This window comes from Pyxicephalus adspersus, chromosome Z (genome assembly GCF_032062135.1).
Source record: "Pyxicephalus adspersus chromosome Z, UCB_Pads_2.0, whole genome shotgun sequence".
NCBI classification, from domain to species: Eukaryota; Metazoa; Chordata; class Amphibia; order Anura; family Pyxicephalidae; genus Pyxicephalus; species Pyxicephalus adspersus.
In genome coordinates this window covers 51,049,153-51,071,575 of record NC_092871.1, presented here as the reverse complement: position 1 = coordinate 51,071,575, position 22,423 = coordinate 51,049,153, and the positions used below count along the sequence as shown (strand labels likewise).

Below are 22,423 nucleotides of genomic sequence, written 5' to 3'. Positions count from 1 at the left end.
GTAGTTTTCCAATTTCTTCCACGTTTCAGGCATTGGTTGTGTCCTTCAGAACAATGTCTTGAACTACCCATATTGCCCAGATTATGCAATATAATCATCCTGTACAACATTTGCTGCATTCCTTCGTTAAAAAAGGGTTATAATTGTCACCTGTCCTTTCATAAAGAAAATGGCCTCACTAATTGTAAACTCGCACTGCTATTATTTTGAATTTAATCAATAATGATTAAATTACTGATTAAAAATCAGTAGCATGCCTGTCGTGTCTGTTGTTTTCTACAATACAATTTTTCTACACCTACTAGTTAATTATGTGATAGATGAGGTAAGTGATGTTGGACTGCTATTATTCTGAGCACAACTATATGTATAATGAGTAACACAGACAAACAGTGTATAAGGAAACATACAGCAAATTAGGGAACCCTCCTATGTGGCCTTACAATTTAAAGAGATTGATTAAAAGTTAATTAGCCTCACTCCAAGTGCTGGTTTATGACCAGGATTTGGGAGGTGATTTCTATATCAAAGCAGCATTCATCAGTCCTTGCAGCATGTATATAATTTCAATATGTACAAGTATAAAATGTTTACGTTCTTTCATCTGCTGTTTTTTTTTTAACAATGAAACTGTTCCAAACTTGAATTAGGCTTTGCAAATTAACCAAGTGTATCTATAGTCATTTTCTTGTAAGGGACTAAGAAAGGAAGTATTAGAATCCCTGCCCATTTTTATAGGTCTATGTCTCTACTAGGCAGATTCACCCTCACTATATGTTATGGGGACCACTGTCTCCAGTGCACAAAGTTAGGAGAATTTTTTTTACATTTTACAGTCCTTACCAGAAGAGGAACTCAAGTGTTGTGTATTAGTTTTGCCTCTCCTCTTAAATTGTAAACTCTTTTGGGCAGCTGACAAACTGACAGGTTTGCCTCCAAATAGGTTTTAAAGATGTCCTAACAGGCAGGCAATATATACCTTCCTTTTTGCTCCCCTACAGCTTCATTTAGAAACCAGAAGCAAAGAACAATACCCAGCACTTTCAAAGATGGGGAAACACAGGAGTCATTCCCCTTCCAATCATTTAACAACACCTGTATACATCAAACTGAACTCTTATGTGTATATGCAGGACAAAATGAAAAAAGGTGTAACAGACAGGAAGAGTTAACAGAAACATTTATTTTTTAACACATAATACAAAACAGTTTGAATCTCTTCTATAAGAAGAAAAATAACACAGACATTGACTTACACACCAACTGGCTGTACACTTTATGACAATATTACCATCTCACCACAATAACACCCAGCTGGTTACAATGTCAAAAATGAAGGACTCGGAATCACATGATTCACGAATAATGTATTCATAGTAGTTCATTACAATTATATTCTTCCTTTCCATATCCCATTGTAGTAAGGGAGAAAAAGAAAAATCTGTCTGCAATAGGTAACAAACACTATATGACCAACATTTAGTGTCAGATATATTATAAATGTGTCTCAGTGTTGTAAAGTGTTTTCAAACTGAGAAGAGAGAGGCCTTGGGTTAGGTAAAAATATTTGCTGACATTAAACTTTAAGTTCTTCTAATAATGTATCACATGAAAACTGCTTAACCTGCTTATGTCATGTTTGCTGTTACCAAGGGCAAGTTTGCCTTAAAGTGAATCTGTCTTGAACACTAACACTGGTGTAAACTCTTCCAAAACAGCTCTAATATATACCCTTAATTTATGTTTGATGTAAGATGTTAAGATGTAAAAATGTAGAGATGTGACAAAAAACAATACATTTTAATTTATCTGTGGTTGTAAATGTAAAGGATCTTAAAAATATGCCCGAACTATGGACAGCAGAAAAAGAACCACATTTTTCTCTAAAAAAACAAATCAATAACAAAAGTACAAAGTATAAAGTAAAGCAAGTCCTTCTGTTAAAAAAAAACAAACAGTCAGGCCAAGGTATTAGGTGCAGCAAAAACTAAAGTAATAAAATTGAAGGGCCTCATGATCTGAAATACGAGATGTCTGTGTTGGTCATACAAACAGACCTGACCCTCCTTAGTAGACATCCAACATAAAAAGGAAATATCCATTAGCTTCTGCTGGCTATACAGAAAAATTTGTATTTCAGATATCCCTCAGTAAACTTTGTGAATATATTACAGGTGCATTGTGTGCTTTTATCATACAACTCAGGCAAAAAACTTCCCCACTTAAAAAATGTAAACAAAATAAGCCTATATACCAATAACAATGATAAACTAAGAGTAACAAGACTACATTACGATTATGCCAACTCAGCTGATATTAAATACACAAAGTACTCTGAATAGGCTTTAGCCAATCGATACTCTACACTGAAACAAAACTTTTTCAGGCAAAAACCTTACTCACAGACCAAAAATAGGGAGCAATTTTTTAAAGTGACCAGTCAGATTCCAATGGACTGCTGGAAAAAGAAGACATTAAAATTAAAATGCAAGGTCCACCTATTAGGTTGGAGTTCACCTTTACCTGTATCACTACAGGATAGTAAATATAAAGTGTACCATTAGGGGGAAAAAAGTATAAACTTATCATTTCCCCATCTTCTGCCCAAGATGTATAAGTGAGAGCGATGGCATGCATTTTCTGGCAAGATCCTGGGGAATTAAGAACTGACCAAATCTATTGCCTAAAATGAGTTATTAATAAATATAAAAAAAAATTGTTGTCTGCATCACCAAAACATTTGGGCCTTCCTAAAAGCTACAATAATTGATCAATTCCACCCATAATATACATTTTAGCTTTGGGAAATCACTTCCTGGATTTTTATAAGCCTCTGGGATGCCAGCCTTTTTGTCTCCAATTCTACTCACTAGGCCACAGCTATTCTTACACCTCCCTGCAGTACAACTTCACACTAATTTATTCTACATTACAAAGAATTTATAAAAGATGTCTAAGCCCTTGTTTGGCTTTGCAATAGCTTAGTTTGGCAGAAGTGGGAGTTGTGGTGGGGATACCTCCCAAATGGTGATATAAAAGGAGTACACAATATCAGCTCACCAGCAAACATGGGGAGAGATTGGCCATCAAATGCTGCTGGCACCTGTCTGCTGTCAAAAGATGTCATGGGAGGACCATGGAAAAGCATTTAATGGTCAGCTACTTTGCTACTCCTGGAATTACCTGGGACAGATTCGACTATGACCTAATACCTGCTACTGACTATTTTCTATAAGAGAATAGCAAAAAAAAAATATGTAAAGTGAACCGTCTTTTTCCCCACACTAGGCAGATTTAAAGGTTCATTCACTGCTGGCAACCACAGATGCACGTAATCACTATCCTAGCTATAAGTAACATCAGAGAGGTCGTCCATTGCAAGCTCCAGGTCAAGATTTGGAACTTACACAGGACTGAATATGCTTTCCTTGCCCTTTTGTGACAGCACTAGGGATGTCAGCTTCCAACCCATAAGCACCAGCAATGTCATGTGAGAAGGGAGTGGGTCACATGTTCTTCCATGATCGTTTCCAGGGACAGTTGAAAAAACAAGCACTGTGCACACAGATACATTCTGTTTTATGAAGAAGGTAGGAAGAGGAGGTGCAAGCAGAATCCTACCATGAATAAACACATCTCCAAAAAAATGGAGATGTTCCCAATTGGCATTCAATCAACCTGCCACCAACAATAGATTAACAATCTGCTAGAATTTTTGCCCGAGACAAGCATCGTTTTTCTCTTGTGATAACGATTGGACATAACTTCCGATAGGTTACAATAAAGTGATCAATACCTTTATTATGCATTTTTTAAACTACAAACAAGTGAATCACAGTTTCTGCTACCCGGCTTCTTGAACATGCAAAGCTAAAAGACCCAAAAATGGTCACTTATGCCTGGCATACCGCAAAAACATATGTATATGGGAGAAACCTAAACAGGCTGATGGTTGCGATTGAAACTGGAGCCTTACACCAGTGAAAAAGGAAAAAAAAAAAAACAATGGAGGGAAATCTAATTTTTATTCTCCACTATTTACATATATAGTGGGTTCATCACATATTTTTAGTAGACAGTAGAAAAAGAAAACGTAGGAGGGTTGTCAACACTGGAATTAAACTTCTAAGAAGACTTACAAACACATTTCAAACAAACGTTTGAACAAACAACAACAGAAAATATTCAAGTAAGTGCTATGGATTTTAGCTTATTTACCGATTAAAAATCAAACCCCCCCCCAAAAAAAAGGACACCAGAAAGATTCACCTTGTAAAAAGGAACCATTTTTCAAGCTCAAGATTGTACAGACCACGAAAGAGACCATTGCACAATACCAACTCTGCTAAATATTTGAAATAGGTTATTCAGTGTGAAAAAACATAACATGATTCATCATGGTCACACCTAATTCTGCTCTATTGCCAAACAAAAAATAGAAGTCCATGAATTTGGCAAAAACATCTTTTTTTGTTGTTTGTTATTTGTAACACCATCACAAAAAAAAGCAGCTAAGGACGTTTCTAAAATTAAAATTTAAAGTGCAATTGCATTGCTAAACTTTGAACTCAAATACTTAAGATGGCTCTGCACCAAGATACAACAATTAAATTAAATAAAAAGTCAACTAAAATGGCAGCCTTTGTGCCTGTTTCTCCACAGGCTGAATCTTTATTTTTTTTCCAACATTCGTGCCTGCCAAATATTGCAAAAAGGATTTTCCAGGTGCACAATTTATAATGCCCTGGTAAACAAAAGGTGCAACTAGTTAAAGAAACGAAAAAAAAAAACCCTTGCATTACCAAGCTAATTTGAGCATTTAGTACTAGAGTTATTTTGGGCAAATGCCACATTTCCTTTTTTCTAAAGCTACAAAATGTTAACCCACAGTAAGGACAGGAGGTTGTCCCACTTATCTCATAATGACAAAACAGCATTTGGCACACAGTTCTGTCAGGGGATCACTGTAAATCATGGTGATCTCCAGCTTAATTATATTGTCCATAGCTGTTAACAGCCTTGTCACAATAAATAGGTTGATTTCAGACATCTTTTGTGCTGTATCCTTACTGGGTGAATTTCTCTTTGTACCGGTGATACCCTTGCTAACCCCAGCATGTTGGATTTTTTCAAGAGAGGAAGGGGAAATCAACCCAAGTACAACCAAAAAATTAAAAACCCCAAAACAGTTTTAAAAACTTGCCCCATGCCATCCAGCTATAATAAACATTTTTGGCTAGAACTGGGTTGTGTAATTTGGTTAGGACAGGTCTTATTCATCCGGCAAGCCAATCTTTTTGGCCCTTCCTTCTTTAGTAAGATAGAAAAGAAAAAACACAAATGTTTTGTACCCAGCCAGAGTGCAGGTACCACCTATGAGGCCAGATTGGTGCTTGCTGTTGAAGGAGAGAGAAGAAATACATCAGCATGAATTATTTTCTTTAACCTAGTTTCATGCACAAAAAGTCAATTGTAGGGCCAGTAATTGCACAAAGGAGAAATAGGCTAGGAGTCTCCTAGCCGCCAAAATAAACAACACATTTCTTCATTTCAAGGAGCATTCTCCTTAAAGATACATTTCAAAAATTGCTGTTCTAGCAACTCAAGCTTTCAATGTAAGGTCCTTTAAGATGCTTATTAAACTGCCTACATAGCAATCCCACAGTCCCAAACTAGTGTGTGAATTTTACATTGAAAAAATACAAGATTTTACAAATTAATTTGGAATACACAAAAAAATAGCTCATTGGGCTGGTGGTGTGGATCCTCACACTAATTTTTTTTATGAAAAATATTGCAGCCAAATAGTAGTAGTGATCCTTTAAAAAAGCTTTAAAGCACGCATTTGCAGTTTCCAAACTACTGGGGAACATGACGTTTGAATGTTTAATGTGCAAAATATGCACAAAATATGTTTAATGCGCAAAATATGCCTTAAAAGTTCTGGGAGCTCAATGCAAGCATTTACAGGTAGTGATCCCTGACACTTGTGATTTTTTTTGCCCCAGGTGCAGTTGCAAAATAATACACACAAGGGCTGGCAAAGTAAGAAAACAAAAAACGCTTAAACCCTTTGGAACGTCATTCCAATGACAAGAACCCCAAAAAAGGTTAACATTCATTAAACAAGTCACAGTTAACAAAAACTGTTTTTACTTCAGCTAGCACAACAATTGTTCATTTAACTGAAGGGGCTTTTTATTAGTAACACTGAAAAACTCTCCACTTGAGGCCAGGTGACTTCAAGCCAAGAAGGTTTTATCAAGGCTTGAAGGCTGGGGTATCTGCTTTAGAAATCCATTTATATAGAGGAGACTACAGCTAAAATGTGCAAAATACTCTGCTCACAATGCTCCAACTACCTAAGAAATAGCTTGAATATACAGAGCAATTGGTGAAACTGGAATAGCCAATTTAGTGAACATAAATATCTCTAAACTACAGCTTGGACATCTTTTTTTTTATCAAAATGTTGCATGAACCACCACATGAAGCACCACAGACCACACTGATGTGTTGTCCTTCAAATTAAAATCTGCTTATTGCTTAATATTATTATGATAGTGTTTCACAAGACCAATAATATTGAAAGGAATTGCCCCGTAAAATCAGATATAAACCAGACTTCTTTAGTGGTCAGCCAGGGCCGACTCGCCTTTTGAAGCATGGTAGGACTTGGAGCAGGAAGTGACATGGCGGTGGAAACTATCTCTCCACATAAACCGCTTGCCACAAATGTTACACTCATATGGTTTAATTCCTGTGTGGATTTTCATGTGACCAACCAGATGATGTTTCATTTTGAACTTTTTTCCACAGACGCCACACCCGTAAGGTCGCAAGCCCAGATGCATACTCATGTGTCTGTCCCTCTGGCTCTTGTGCGTAAAGCTTTTTCCGCATTGGCAAGGATAGAGTTTATACACCACAGCCGTGAAACCTGAGGATGAGCTTTCTTCCTTAATACCAGCAGGAACATCCATACCTTCCCTGAACCCAGCAGATGCATTATCTGCTGCATGGGCCTCAAGTTGTTCCTCCCTCTCCCCCGAAAATTCTTCCATTGAAGCGCCATAGAAGTCTACATGTTCATCATAATGGCTGTTGTCACTGGATACTTCATTCTCTATGGACTTTTTGTTGCAGAAATCAAAACTGTCTACAACTGCTGAAGACTGAATTGGAGGCTCAGTTGGCTCTGAATTTACAGACTCCGAGATATGGTCCTCAAAAGGAGGGTGAGCTTCAACGCCTTCACAATCCTGCTCAAACCTTTCTGGCTTGACATGGATCCATCTTTTGTGGGACATGATACTAGGCTTTATATACAATGGGCGGGAGTAGTGATAATCTGCACTGTCACTGGCCCCTTCCTCTCCATCTTGGCTTGTTAATTCTGTACTTAATTGGTCATGTTCTGTGGAAGAGTTGCTGGGCAGATATTCGTGTTCAGTGAGCTGAGAGCACATTTCATCATCTTTTGGGCTCTCCTCCTCATTCTCAACATCTCGTATCTCTACAGATTTTCTGTATTCAGCTTGACTATTCGACCCCAGCTCAAAATTTTCATTTAGGCCAATATAGTTGCTGCTGCTGGGTGACTGGCGATCATTGATATGGGTAGATTTTTGACACAAGAGAGTTGGATTGCTTTCCAGAAGTTCTGTACACTTGTCAACAACGTGCCACATCTGAAGAAAGCTTGCTGCTGTTAAGTAACTCACAATCTCGTGAGCTGGCAGAGTCAATCTTCCTGTGTATGTAGACAAGAGGATGTTCTCAAACACCCTTGGGTTCATGACGTCAGGAAGGACAACTCTGCGGCTGTTTTTGAGCAGAACCTGGTCACAGAAGTATGGTGAACTGGCAGCCAGGACAGCCTTGTGTGCCCGGAATAGGTGGCCTTGTACCACAATGGAGATGTCACATAACTGTCCTAATTGGCGCTGCTGGTTTAACTTCTGAAGTATATTGCTTGAAAAGTCAGGAAATTCCACACGAAATAAGTTCAGTCCTGGTTCCATCTCATCAAAAGTGATTCTGGAATGAGAAGGCAATATCAGTACATAAATATTTTAAGTTGTAAATGAATACCTCCCTTTCCACCATGTTATATGGACTTTTATTTTCTTTCCCCACTATATATATATTATAAAAAAATCCAAAATTAAAATTCATTTTGTTCCAGGTTGTTATGCAACAAAACAGGACAACCACTAGGAGGAATGAATATATTTGCAGGGCACAGCAGGTGTGATTTACTTCAGTTTTAATAATTTTAACCAGTGTTTACTCTGGAGGAAATACTGGGAGAAAGTGTGAAAAATATAATTCAGCACATTATTTATACATTTTAGTATGTAACATTTAATACCTCTCCCTGAACCTTGTACGTGTAAACAGCCTCAACTATATGCCCTGCCTATTCAAAGTGGCAAAACTTAGACCGGGCTACAAAAAAAATAATAAATTGTATTATTATTTTTACCTTGTATTTATATAGTATGGACATATTATGCAACGCTTTACAAAGTCCATTTTTTTTATCACTAGCTGTCCCTCAAAAGGGGCTCACAATCTAATGCCCCTAACATGGTCACATGTCATTAACACAGTGAAGTTTTTAGGGGAAGCCAATTAACATAACTACATTTTTGGAATGTGTGAGGAAACTCACACAAACAGGAGGAAAACATACAAACTCCATGTAGATAGTACCCTGGCTGGGATTGGAACATGGTACCTAGTGCTGCAATGGTCAGAGTAATAACCACTAAGCCAAATGTGCTGCCCAATATCTTTATATTTTTAACAAGCAAGAAGAAAACAAAAACTGAGTTAAAGTAAATCTTCACTGACCCCTGTAGCCAGAGGTGCTCTTGAGAAACTCTAAAGTTTTCAGCCTTAGCTTTTCAGGTTTAACTTTCTCTTGGTAGCTTAGTTCCCCTTGCCAGCAGTTAGATAACAGTCCACCAGCCTTCTCTAATATACAGAGAAAATAAATCACTAATGTAGAAGCAAGACAGGAGCACAGAAAAATAGAGATAAAAATTCCTGAGACCCAACTGGACTGAATTCACAGTTTCTGCAGTAAACTTTGAACATAAATTGCAGCACAGTGAATGTAACTACAGTGGTAAGTGATAGCCTATTTTATAGTTTCATAACAGTTTGGTAAAATATATTAATATTTGAAAATCTATAAAGTATATTTGACTAAAACTGTTCTTTCAGTGACTGAGAAATAAGGCTTGGAGGTAAGAAAGACAAGAAAATAGCTATCAGATTTCATCTGTTATTTAGATGAAATATAAAATGTATATTTTTTTTTAAATAATTGATATGTTTCTAATGTATTACTAAAAATATGGAACAAATAGCTAAATGGACAACATTAGTAAAAGACCTCATTCTCACTATAGGAAAGTACATTGGTGTGCATTATACTGCAGCATAATGCATATATTGGAACATCAGATATGGCTTTCTTTTTATACCGTATTTTTCGGACCATAAGACGCACCGGACCATAAGACGCACCAGTTTTTAGAGAAGGGAAATGAAGAAAAAAAAAGATTCTGAAACAAATTTTTTTTTAACAGCCTATGTGTAGGCTGTATTTGGACCATAAGACGCAGGGACTTTTTTCCCCCACTTCTGGGGGAAAAAAAAGTGCGTCTTATGGTCAGAAAAATACGGTATATTAGAGCACAATAGTTTTTCTTGAATAAATAATTGATTGATTTCTATGCAGCCTGATATCTTTGTGTATCACACTGTATGTGAACTGAAGTTGTGGATCTTCACTGACCTACTGCATTTGGATAAATATGATGCTGCTTTCTAGTCGCTGGAGTCTGGAAAATCTCACATTTTGCAGCAATTCCCTCTTCTGCGATATCTGCTGCAACACAAACAAAAGTTAATTTGACTAAAAATGCTTGTCCCTAAAAAATAAACAACCATTATTATTTAGATGCAAATGATTGGGGGGGGGGGGGGGTGGATACCCATTCAGTGTCAGCCTGATCTTGATGAAGGTAACATTTTTAGGTTTGGGTAATATGGAGACAGTTATGCTTCAGGTTTATTTTAGGTTATGAAATGTTAGTTACGTTAGGCTACTTCCAAAGCCGAACACAAAAACTTTCAGTATACATTTAGACTTATGCATGTGGTAACACACATATAATATCTCCTGCATCGTGACACCATTCATTTTGGCACCACAACTCACTATAGAACCACATCTTTGTTGAAGGGTGCCACAACACACAGTAATGTAAGGTATTTTGTTGCAGTATGGAACATTAGGAAAAAAAAAGCTATTGTGTTTTTTACTTACACGTTTGGATGCATTAGCAGCTCTTGCATTTTGAATGGGCTTCCTCAAAAAACAGATCTATATGGACTTCTAACATATTCCTCAGTTGGCAAAAGTTATACATCTACTTAATAATCAAACTACAAAGCCCAGATACACATACATATATAATTCTAAAGGGATATGGTAGATGTATACAATATATAGAGACCAGTAAGTATCTCATTGATGGGGGGCTGTGATAACTGTATATAATGTGTATGGAGGAGTAACTGCACTGGCTGCGGGGACCGGCGGGGATACAGGTAAGTAAAAAAATATGCATTCGGACCATAAGACGCACCCTGATTTTCCCCCCACTTTAGGGGGAAAAAAAGTGCGTCTTATGGTCCGAAAAATACGGTATATATAATTTATACAGTGATGTGAGGAGTGTATAGTTACAGTAACGGCTGTACCTGATCTATCGATGGCAGTGACAGGTTTATGTGATGTACAGGGAGGGGAGACAGACATAGGTGACAGCCAGAGACATAGAGGGAAGATGGCAATATATAATGGGACGTACAGAATTTAAAGAGGTTATGAAGGATAGAAGTCCCAGGTTCGAATATCAGTCGGGGAACTATCTGCATGGAGTTTGTAGGTTCTCCCATGTTTGTGTGGGTCTTCCCCGGGTACTCCGGTTTCCTCCCACATCCCAAAAACATGCAGATAGGTTAATTGGCTTCTCCCAAAATTGACCATAGACTGTACTAATGGCATATGACTATGGTAAGGACATTTGATTGTGAGCTCATCTGAGGGACAGATAGTGTCATGACTACGGACTTTGTACAGCACTGCGTAATATGCCAGCACTATATAACTACAAGATAATAATATATAACATGGTCAGTGATACTCAAATGGATAGGATTTACAGAGGGATGTGGTGAATATATAAGGAATACCAAATTGTAACAAATGTATAAAGGGACATGAGGAGTATACGAAAATAAAGTATAAAGATATCGCACAGACGAGCTGATGTTCACACCTGACACAGAGTAAAAGGAATACTCTGTGTTTCCAGAAAGGTATATATGTTGTACAGTAGGGTTTGCTGTGTACAATGTAAAAGCAGGGGTGTGCAGATTGCAGGCCGGTCACACATGACACACATACACAAATCTGTCAGTACCAGGCCAGCCTCACCCCTCACCCCTCACCCCTCACATCTCACATCTCACATCTCACATCTCACATCTCACATCTCACATCTCACATCTCACATCTCCGCCGGGCCAGCTGACTGCTCCCGAGCAACCACGGCCGGAAGTGCTCACATCGCTCCCAGGCCGCGACTAACAGACCATTTACGACTCTGTGACAGCAGACCACGCCTTTTCCGGCGCTGATACACCAATAACAACTCTAAAACTTCCTGCTCATCTCCGCCCAATGCTATCCCGGTCCCGCCCCCTGTGAACATTGGGCAGGTAGAACGTAGAACTATGAAGAATGTGAAATAGTGCAGTGCTGCCCTCTAGTGCATAGAAAGAATTTTTTTTCAAGATCTCAAAAGGTTATGAAAAGATCAATTTACAATATTTGCAGATAAAAAAAATTAAAAAACTGTAAAAAACACTGATGAAGAAAACATTTGCAATAAAGTGTGAAAAGATTACAGCACCCCTTTTAAAGTATACAATTATACTGTAAAAACCCAAGCAATTACCAAGATGATTTTTTAAATTTATGCTTAATTTTAATATTATTATAACCAAACTGTATTTATATAGCACCAACATATTACACTGGCAGGGGTTGCAAATGATGGAAATATAGAAATAGAGACACAGTAGGAGTTTACAATCCAAGAGGGGGGCGGAAGTACCAAAGCACTTTTATTTAAATAACAGGCAAGGTCACGTGCCCAAATCTCAAGTGCCCAAATTATAAGTGCAATGGGAATTAACCCAGGGAATTCCACCATCATCATCATCATCATTCTCTACTAACATCACTGCTGAATGAATTCACCATCTTCATCTGCCTGCAACTAATGTTCATTTATCTCTAATTCTACAGGTACGTCTCCCACTCTGCCAAATCTCAGCACTGTGTATGAGGTCCTGTCACTTTCACCTACGCAACATCTCCAAAATCTGCCCCTACCTGTCCCCTGAGACCACCAAACTCCTTGTACATGCTCTTATCATCTCCCGTCTGGACTACTGTAACATCCTCCTAGAAAAGCCCAGATACCAATAGAGTGCATGATTTGGAGTAGAAGGGGTGATTAACAGTGTCAAAAACAGAGGAAAGATCAAGGAGAAGGAGCAGGGAAAAGTTGTCTTGAGACTTAGCTCTGATGAGGTCATTGGTCACTTTAGTAAGGGCTGTTTCAGTGGAATGGGAAGGATGAAAACCAGACTGGAGGGGGTCAAGGAGAGAGTTGGTGCTCAGGTCGGTGAGTCTTTTGTAGACAAGGCGTTCAAGAAGTTTGGAAACATATGGGAGGGGGAGATAGGATGGTAGTTAGAGGGTAGCGAGGGGTCTATTTAGGGTTTCTTCAGTATTTGGGAGAATAATGGAATGTTTAAAAGCTGAGGGGTATTTACCAGTACAAAGAGAGAGGTTAAATACTTCTGTTAGTGCGGGGGCCAGGGTGGAGGAATGGGCACAGAGTAGATCAGAGGGAATTGGATCAAGCAGACAGGTAGTAGATGGAGATGATGAGAGAACAGAGGAGACATTATTCACAGTAACAGGGAAGATGGGGGCCAGTGATGATTTACAGGTGGAAGGGGAGGATATGGTGGCCCAGTGAGCAGAGACATCATGTCTGATTTTGACAATTTTATTTTATTTTAAGTAAGTGGCAATGTCTTGGGCAGAGAAGGTCGTTGTGGGGGAGCAGGTGTGGGATTGAGGAGAGAATCAATTGTTGAGAAAAGGATGTGTGGGTGGGATGCTTGAGAGGAAATGACAGCTGAGAAATTATTTTGCTTGGTGATAGTGAGTTCAGTGTTAAAGTGTTGTAGTCTGGTTTTGTAATCCATGCAGTTGGCACTGAAACCAGATTTCCTCCAGATTTGTGCTCAGCTGCACGAGCAGTCTTTTGTAGCTGTTTGGTGTGATTGTTGTGCCAAGGTTGGGGATTAGCAGGGCAGGGGTAGCGGAAGGTGGCAGGGGCAACTTAATCCAGAGCCAAAGATTCTGGTTGAACTGAGCGGCAACTTTATCTGGAGAAGTTATTTTTGCTATATCACATATCCTACTTAGCTAGTGTGTACCAATATTTATTTTAGTTTTGAAGAGAATGGAAAGCTTGCAATCCCTATCAGGTTTTTTTTTTTTGCAGTCTGGGCTTGAGGGGTTAGGGAGATTTCTCTTCACTTATACTAAATATGCAATATATACACTAAAGATGCAACAGGGATGGGAGGACATTTCTCCAAAGTGAACAATGGAGGATTTTTTTACATTCACCTTAAATGGTTTTAAACACAAAAGTATACATGGGCCCAGGTTACAACTCTTGTGACCTATTTCTATCCATTTTGATCACCCTGCTGTCCATAGGACCAGTACTTTTACACTTAATGTGTTTGGGAAAGCGATGTCCATCCTATATTACACATATAATAATTATTTAATCAACAGTTTTTGTGTTACCTTTGGCTAGAACAAGAAAGGGATAGGCCCTCTGTTAGGTTTCTATTGATATCTGAGGGGCATTAGAGAGATTTATCCTAACTTCCAGCTCTTCTAAGTTTTCACCAAACAGGAAGTGAGGAGAACTCGCCAACCGCAGCATAAATAGAAATAAAACATTACATTTTGTAGATTAGGGGAAGGCAACAACCCCATGTCTGTGCTGTAGAAAAATCTTTCTGGTTAAAGCTGCATACACACGAGCAATTTTTGTCGTTGGAAAGGATCTTTTACAATCCTTTCCAACGACAAAGGACTACACGATGGATGAACGGTGTTGTACATACAGCACCGTTCTTGCTCTATGGAGAGGGGAGGGGGAGAGTGACGGAGCGGCACCCTGCTGCGCGCTCTCCCCCTTCCCTTGCATTAGGATCGGTCATTGTTCATCGTCCGTGGATCCACCAGGACGGTCGTTCGGACGATGGACGCCGCCGACTGTACACACGCCAGATTTTCGTCCGATATCTGGCCTATGCCGATTATCGGGCGAGAAAAATCTGACGTGTGTACGCAGCTTAACACTTTTTAAGCCCATTTCAACCAGTGCATTGTATTATTAGACATGCATTCATATGCTGAGTTGCTTTCATTGTTAATAGCATCTTTACGGCACCTTAGCAGAGCACTGAAAAGCAATGGGTTCCTTTGTGCTGCATTTTCCAAAGTGTATCATAAATAACATTTCTATGTAATCTAGTGCATTGGATTGTCTATTGTAGGAATGGGATGCCAAAGGCAAAGTATGACAGCATGCATGGCCATACATCTATATTTCGGAAAACACAGCACACATGAATAGAGGGGATATTACTAATATTCATGTAAAGGTCAAGGAATCTGTACAATTAGGTTGTGACCAGCTGTAAAGATAAATCTCATATCCAGGACTGGATGGTAAAACATGAACATCTACTGACTAAACTTCAATGTATAATAATCACTAATTCATGTGAATGTGCACTATATGTTGCTAATATTATGTATTCCCTCCTTCTAAGTTGAATCAAAGTGGTTTTATATGGAATTTTACATTTAACCACAAAGTGCAAAATATAAACAACAAATAAAATAATGAAACAACAGACATATTGAGGTTTGTTAGAAAGTTTATCAATGTCTAAACCATAAACATTGTATAACCAACAATCTTAGTCATACAAGGCTGAACCATCCTAAACTATGTGGACCACAAGAAGGGCTACAATACCCCTAATTAAAGATAACTCGTGACAAGATGGGTGGGTGGTTAGCTTATTGTCTGCTGTTATAAATAAAACTGCTGCAAGCCTAAACAGACAGTTCTTTGTGAACATGATTGGCTGTTGACTGTACTGCCAAAATATGAGTAGCCAATTCGATGATCAGCTGTGCCTCACTCTCAACATTTACCACTAGCTCCAAGCAGACGCAGACCTGAAAGAAAAAACAAGAAAGAGAGCAGACCAATCCTAATGACTAGCTTTCCTAAATACTGTAAAGTGAAATGACAAAAACATTATTAAAAAATAAATGGGATGGGGTAGAAAGGAAGGAAGGGGAAGACAATTCCATGGGGTAACTTTTTTTGTTTTTTTTCAAAAACAAGCTTTATTAGGATACCAGAGGAAAAGAAACAAACTTAAACCTTTATTTCCCTTAGTACATAGTTGAAACAATAAAGTTTTTAAAGAGCCAGATTGTTGACGCAGAACTAACAAGTGACTAACATGCAGTAGGGGATAAATCTAACCATATCACACAGTAAAACATTTGAAACCAAAATCCCTGGAGAGATTATTCAGGACATGTGAGGAGCAGAATAAATAGACACAATAAAACCTAAAACCCTAACTTTGCAGGAGTGATGGTCTCTCATCTATCATGGCATCAAAGCGACCTCAAAGGCTCCCTCTGGGGTTGGGTAAGGGAAGAAGGTTAAATGAGAGGGACCAGAGGGGAAGATAAAAAGGATTCTCTTGTCAGTATGGGCATCTATTGATTTTCAGTACACAGAATGTGCTATTCTGGAGATTCCACCAGCACACCCAAGTAGCATATTAACAATCTATGCCGTCACGGGAGGAGTGAAAAAGCTTCTCCATTTCCGCAATGCAATTATTTTGCATGAACCAGTCCCATACAGTGGGCTGTACAGACAATTTCCACATCCTTGGATTTAATAACCCCTGGGGAAAGTGGGCCCATGACTGAGAAGATATGAGATTCACAGACTGCAGCCCGAATAATCCCCAGCAATGCACCAATGAGAGGGTGAGTTAGAAGGCCTGAGTCTAGATCAGGTCTCTGGAGCCATTCCCATGGGGGTACGGGAAAAAAATTGTTCCAGGAAAACCTAGTCTTTTGACTGTGAGTAAGAATTCCAATGAATTACCCTGTCGAATTGGCCAGCCAAATAGTATACCTGATATATGGGAGCCCAATACCACAGAAGTGTTTCTGTGCTGCCAAAACAAGGAATGCTATTTTCAGGGGTTTTTGCCCCCACAAAAAAAGCTTGGAAGATTGAGAGTAAAGACTTAAAGAATGATTCTAGTGGGTGGATTGGTATTGTTTTCATTAGATACAATAGCCTTGGTAGGATGTTTATTTTGAGGATAGCAACTCTCCCAAACCATGAGAACACTGACATCCCATTTCTTCAGAAATCTTTGATAGGAGGGGAACAAAATTTACAGTAAAAAGTTCTGTGACTGACATAGCCAATTGAATGGCAAGGTAGCCAAAGGATTACCTCTGTCATATAAAGGAAAACCTTGTTTAGCATTCTTGTAGAACTTGTGAGGGAATCAAGATGTTTAGAGCTGAGGATTTGGAGTAGTTAATTTTGAGGTATGAGAGATCTTGGAATGAATCTAGTTTCATTAAAAGTGCCAGAAGGGAGGAAGTGGGTTGGGTCAGGATCAGGATGCCACCAACATTTATTCTTTACTGCCAATGCGTAGGCCTGAGATCGTGGTCAGTAATCTGGTCTGTTTTAAAGGCAGTTCTAGGGCAAGGGCAAGCTTTCTCTGCATTAGTTGAGAGAAAGAAACACTGCTGGTTTGATCCCTGGGCCAAATGTGCCAGATTCAGGGCCTTGTTGGTGCTGTCCCTAGATTCACCATACGTCCCACCTGATCTAGATCCACTAGCTGTGGGATGAGGGGAAGTGGGCATTTGGCTAATACCTTAGCAAAGATCTTAGGATCTACATTTAATGAAGATATAGGTCTGTAGTTATTACAGCACAATGCATCCTTACCCTCTTTAGGGATTACTGTTATATGGGGTTCCAAGAATTGTGAGGACGGAACATTTCCTTCCCCAAACAAGTTAAAGAGGGGAGGGAAAATGTGGAGACATTGAGGAGGTAAAAGATCTATAGTGCGGGGCAGTCAGACCATCTGGCCCTGGACTTTTCCCTAGCTATAATTGTTTTAAGGCGTGTGTAAATTTCACTTCCGAGAGTTGGTTTTCCAGTCTCTCAGATGACTCATGAGATCCTAGAAAGGCCGTATCTACCTAAAAATGCGCAAATGGCAGCACTTATTTTGGTATATTTGCTTTTTGGTTGTTGGGGTGGGTGTAGGTTATATAGTTGTGTGTAAGAGAGGTCAGCTTGATTGGCTATATCTTCCGACTTCAGATGTATATGTCAGTATTGAGAGCTTGCTTTGCCGCAAGGCCAGCCTGTTTTTTGTCAGGTCCATCAGGTATTCTACGTTTTTGTGCTAGTTCTAGTCTGCGAATACGAATCAAGAGCAAAAGAGTAAAATCTTGTTGCCTTGATTTTTAAACTTAGCTGTTCACTTCAGGAAGGCACCTCTGATTAAACTCTTGTGTGCTGCCCAGACCATTGCCAGGTCCATATCTGGCCTAACATTGTATGTAAAGTATTCTTCCAACTGAACATCATTAACCACTGCAAAATCACCCAGTAGAGAAAGATTAAGTCTATAGATTTTAATTCTGGGTTCTCCACCTGGGAATGAGAGGCTAAATGTGATATGAGCATGGTCAGAGACAGTAATTGGCTCAATGGATAACGAGGACAAAAAATCAAGGTGTCGCTAAGACACAAAAAAAATCAAGGCGTGAGCACCAATTGTGGGGGTGTGAGAAGACTGTAGTCTTTATTTATTCATTTTGCCCTGACATTCCTAGTGATTTGTATGGGTAAACAAGCATAAGTGACTCAAAGGAAAGTTGCTGTGTACTGGCAGATTATTCATGGGGTGGGGGAGGTTCATCAGGGGTGTGTACATTGGAGCTGAAGGGATGCCCTGAACCTATAAAATAGGATGGAGTTTAGCATTAATTGTGTACATTGCAGTTCTAGGAAAGAATAGTGTAAGGTTTATTACAAGAAATCTTATAGCAGATGAGACCAAAAGGGTAAGTTGTCTGCAAGGCTGGTGACCATCTACCACAGTAGAAAAGTGCCAGTGAAAGTATAGAGAGGCCAGCAGCAAACAAAGTATAGGCGTAAGACCTACATGACAGGGTGCGAGGCATAGTCCAGGGGCCATAAGGGTTAAGGGGAGAAAGGAATTGCTAGGGTGTGGTGAGGAAGATGGTTGACTAGAGGTCAAATGGTGCAGGAAAAAGGCGTTAAAGAGGGGTGGGCACCCTGCTGCATTCCGAAGCTGGACCGGGCCCGGAAGGAGATCCAAGATGGCAGTGATGTGATGGAAGTGATGTGAGGAGGGGTCGAGCTGCGTCACTGTGGTCGACTGGAAGTGATGTAGCCGTGGCCCTGTTCTAGGAAGCTCCCCAGCACGAGGAGTGGCCTTGAGATGTCTGGGGGCGTAATGGGGAGTCTAGTGGGGTGTTGGTGGGGATTGCTGAGTGGGATGGGGGGCAGGGGCCTGTGTTGAAGGGGGGCCATGAGGGGGCTGTGTGACATGTGGGGGGTAGTGGGGTGAAGTAAGGGGGGATAATGGCAGTTTTGGAGGGGTTACGGGAGGTAGTAAAGAATGGAGTGCAGCGGGGGTGTCGGGGACGGGACTGGGGGATGAGGCAGGAGGTGGTGAAGAGGCGCTATGGTTGAGGCAGCAGAGGGGAGGGGGAAGCGAGGTGCCACGTGAGAGAAGGAAGGGGTGGGGGACTGAGACCGGAGACGGCGAGGTTGAACGATTCAGCAAGGGGGGAGGTTTACATCTGTTTCAAGGGACTGCTCAGAGTGCATCTGAAGGAGGAAGTGCGTGAATGGATTTGGAAAGGTGAGTACATAGACGTGTTTTCCCTGCTGCCTTTGGAGAGCTTTTTTTTGGATTGGGGCGTTAGAGGTGAGGGGCAGCACAACAAGAGTGATCAGCGGCGGTATAGGTTGATAGGTCAATATAAAACAGCCCGACTAATGTTTGGCACAATTTTGTTACCTGGCACTATTAGGGAGGCGTAACTGATGTATGGGTGGTCGCTTGGCTGAGGTACAATGAGCAGTTCCACCGGAAGAAAAATTGTGCAATCGTCGCTGCTCTGGGACCATAAGGATAAAGGTTTGTGGATGTGACTGATGACGCTGGGGAGACAGGGGGGGCATGCAGTTTTTTTTGGGGGGGCTGCGGTTCACAGGCAGGAGGGTTGCTGTTGCGTAAGAACATGGGGGTCTGTTGGCTTTTTATTAGGGTGATACAAGTTTTGAGGGGGTGCAGCTTCAGGTATGAGTGCTTGGGCTGTGCTGGTAACCATGGGATATCTCACCACCGGTCTCGATGTTGGTGGAAAGAAGGATGACACCGTGAGTGTTGAATGGATGCAGCACAAGTAGGTACTGTACAGTAAAAATAGGTACTGTACAGGATTGCAGGGTTGGATCCTGGATGGAGGGTACATTTCCCCTAGATATGGATGTTGGTCCCTTTAAGCTGGTGTGCTGGGAAAGGAGTCTCAAATTATTTTTCGGTTAGGCAACTATGTTGCTGTATTACACTAGTTGTCACGGGAGCTGGACTCCGGACTGAAGGGGAAGGATTGGGTGGGCCTCTTTAGTCCATCTGGGTACACACCAGGAGTTGCACCTGCCTAGCATGAAGGTGGGAAACCCATAAGGCCTCAGGTGTGCAAGAGGGAGAGGAAGTAGAATTGCAGGAAGTAGTCTGCAAACAAGCTTGTGGAGGAAATCAAGCTAAGAAGTGGTGTTTCTGTTACAATGGAAGCTGTTGATGCTGACTTGATTTCCTTGATTTATGGACTGTGGAAACCCCAGGATGGGGATTTGACTCACACTTTTAGTGGGGATGTTCTGATGTACTATGGACAATCACACCACTAGGCTGAAGTAAGCACTTTTCTGTTTTGTTTATACCCCCTGATTTTCTGAAAAGAAGCAGTTTTTTTTAGTTATTTCAATAAAAACTTTTGGTGGAAAGTGTGCTGGCTGCGGTATGAGCTAATCCCCAGACTTTACAACTGGGGCAAGATGCAGGCAGCAGCACTGCAGAAAAAAGTTTTCGTTTAAAAATGTAAAGTGACATTTAAAGGGCTAGGCTCCCAAAATTTTTGCTATGGAGGAGCTGCTGTGACAACTGGCCCTAGCCACTGTGCAGCTGCAGAGGAGCCTGGCCAACCAGCAGGAAGCCACAGAGGCGCAGATGGTAGCGCTTAGGGAAGCAACGGCAGCCCAAGCTGCGGTCCTGCGGGATTCAACAGAGGCACAATCAAGGATGTTGGCTGAGACTGTGTAGCGGCTAGCAGAGGGGCAAAAAACCATGAGGGTTGCCTCTAGCAACTAGACCATGAGGGGAGCCAGCCATTTTCTCCAAAATTTGACACCCACAGATGATGTTGAAACCTTTCTATTAATGTTTGATAGGACTGCTGAAGGGGAAGGGTGGCCCCGAGATAAATGGGCTGGCCTCATCGCCCCTTTCCTGGCTTGGGATCCACAGAAGGCCTATTATGACCCTACCTCAAGGGACCGGCTCAAAGCAGAGATCACTGACTGGTCCCAAGATAGTGGATTGCATTGTGGTCAACCAGTTTTTGCGGTCGCTGCCTGAGGATTTGTAGAGGTGAGTAAGTTATTGGGATCCCTAAAACAGCAGACCAGCTGGTGGAATATGTGGATCGATACACTGTTCCCAAAATGCCACCTCCACCAGGAGAACCAGGTCTTCCTCACTAGGAGATAATGCTGTCTGGAGGAACCCCGAAACCTGTATGACTACACTCAAAGGTTGAGCGTCTTTCCAGCAGGAGTTCCAGCCTTGAGATATCAAACCTCGAAGAGGAGACCCAGTACATTGCTGGCGGTGTTCGGCCTAGGGCCACATTAGGGCCAAATGCCCCCTGCAGGAGTAACCTATGCAATGTTGAGGATCACGGAGGAGGTCCTTCTACACTCAAGGAGTGTGTACTGCTAGTCCCGAGACAGGCACGTACAGTTTCGAATGCAGGGTGAACCAGGTCCCGGCCAAAGCCCTGTTGGACTCCGGTAGCATGGTGACTCTGATACATGCTAAAGTGGTTAGCGAGGTTACATCTTGTGGAAAACCCCTTTGTGTAATGTGTATACATGGTGATACTATGACATACCCGGGCCTGACCAGCCTATGGGGGGGGGGTTCCTCTTCCAGGTTACGGAGGGAGATGATGGGGGGGGGGGAATCTTCCTCACCCTTTTTAAAAGTAAATAAGGGGGAATTTTGTACTGTCCAGTTGAGGGACCCTATTTTGGTGAATGTCAGGGACCAGATTATGATAGTGGATGGAGTGCCTCAAGAACCCGGGTGTCATGGTCCCTTCCGTGACTGAGGTTAGAAGATCTGTGAGACAAGCTGCACGTGCGGTTATCTGACAGTCTCTTTGTTTTTACTTGTTTCTGTGTTGTTGTTTGTAATGACCACTCCTCTTGCATCAGGTGCAGCTGGTGGTCATTTCTGCTCCTCCATTTAGTCTGGTCTCATACTTCATGCTATGTGGTTGATATTCACTTCTGGGATGTGGAAGAGCTGGTGTGTTGCCCTCTTCAGCGTTCCTGCTCATCCATTTGCTACTTAAGATAAGTTGAACTGCTTTTGGTGTTTTGTTGTTCTATTGTTGTTACTAGGTATCAGGGAGATGCTGGTTCTTTCATCAGGGAAGTAACCAGTAGTCTCTAACCTAATCACTATTCCTAGGGCAGTTCAGGGCAACTAGGGCCTAGGTTCCAGTGTATGAATATTCCCACTCTAGGGGATATTCATACTGTCAGGAGTCAGGGCTAGGTTAGGGTGTCCGTAGGGTGTGACCATTTCCTTCTGCCTAGCCTTTGAAGGCCTAGTCCCTTGTCTTTATCCTTCTGGTGTTCCTCCCCTCCCCCATTATCCGTGACACATCCTCATTTTGCGGTTAACAGAGATTTATTGTATCAGGTTACCAGAATTCGCAAGCAGAAGGTTGATAGGTTGCTTGTACCCCGGCAGTATAGGA

General features: G+C 41.0%; 1 protein-coding gene across 6 annotated transcripts; it reads right to left on the bottom strand.

The window, feature by feature from the left end:
- Nucleotides 1–1,163: 1,163 nt before the first annotated feature.
- On the bottom strand, nucleotides 1,164–11,665 carry ZBTB43 (zinc finger and BTB domain containing 43). 6 transcript variants are annotated; one of them, XM_072429551.1, is made up of 3 exons: nucleotides 11,592–11,665; nucleotides 9,812–9,901; nucleotides 1,164–8,040 (listed from the first exon to the last, which is right to left on the bottom strand). In XM_072429551.1, exon 3 carries the CDS (start codon nucleotides 8,022–8,024, stop codon nucleotides 6,630–6,632), a length of 1,395 nt encoding a protein of 464 aa, XP_072285652.1. In that variant the 5' UTR covers nucleotides 8,025–8,040; nucleotides 9,812–9,901; nucleotides 11,592–11,665; the 3' UTR covers nucleotides 1,164–6,629. The 6 variants fall into 6 exon arrangements, with proteins under 6 accessions (XP_072285652.1, XP_072285655.1, XP_072285653.1 ...); XM_072429554.1 differs by having other exon boundaries at nucleotides 11,599–11,649; XM_072429552.1 differs by having other exon boundaries at nucleotides 9,812–9,904; nucleotides 11,592–11,640.
- Between the last annotated feature and the right edge of the window lie 10,758 nt (nucleotides 11,666–22,423).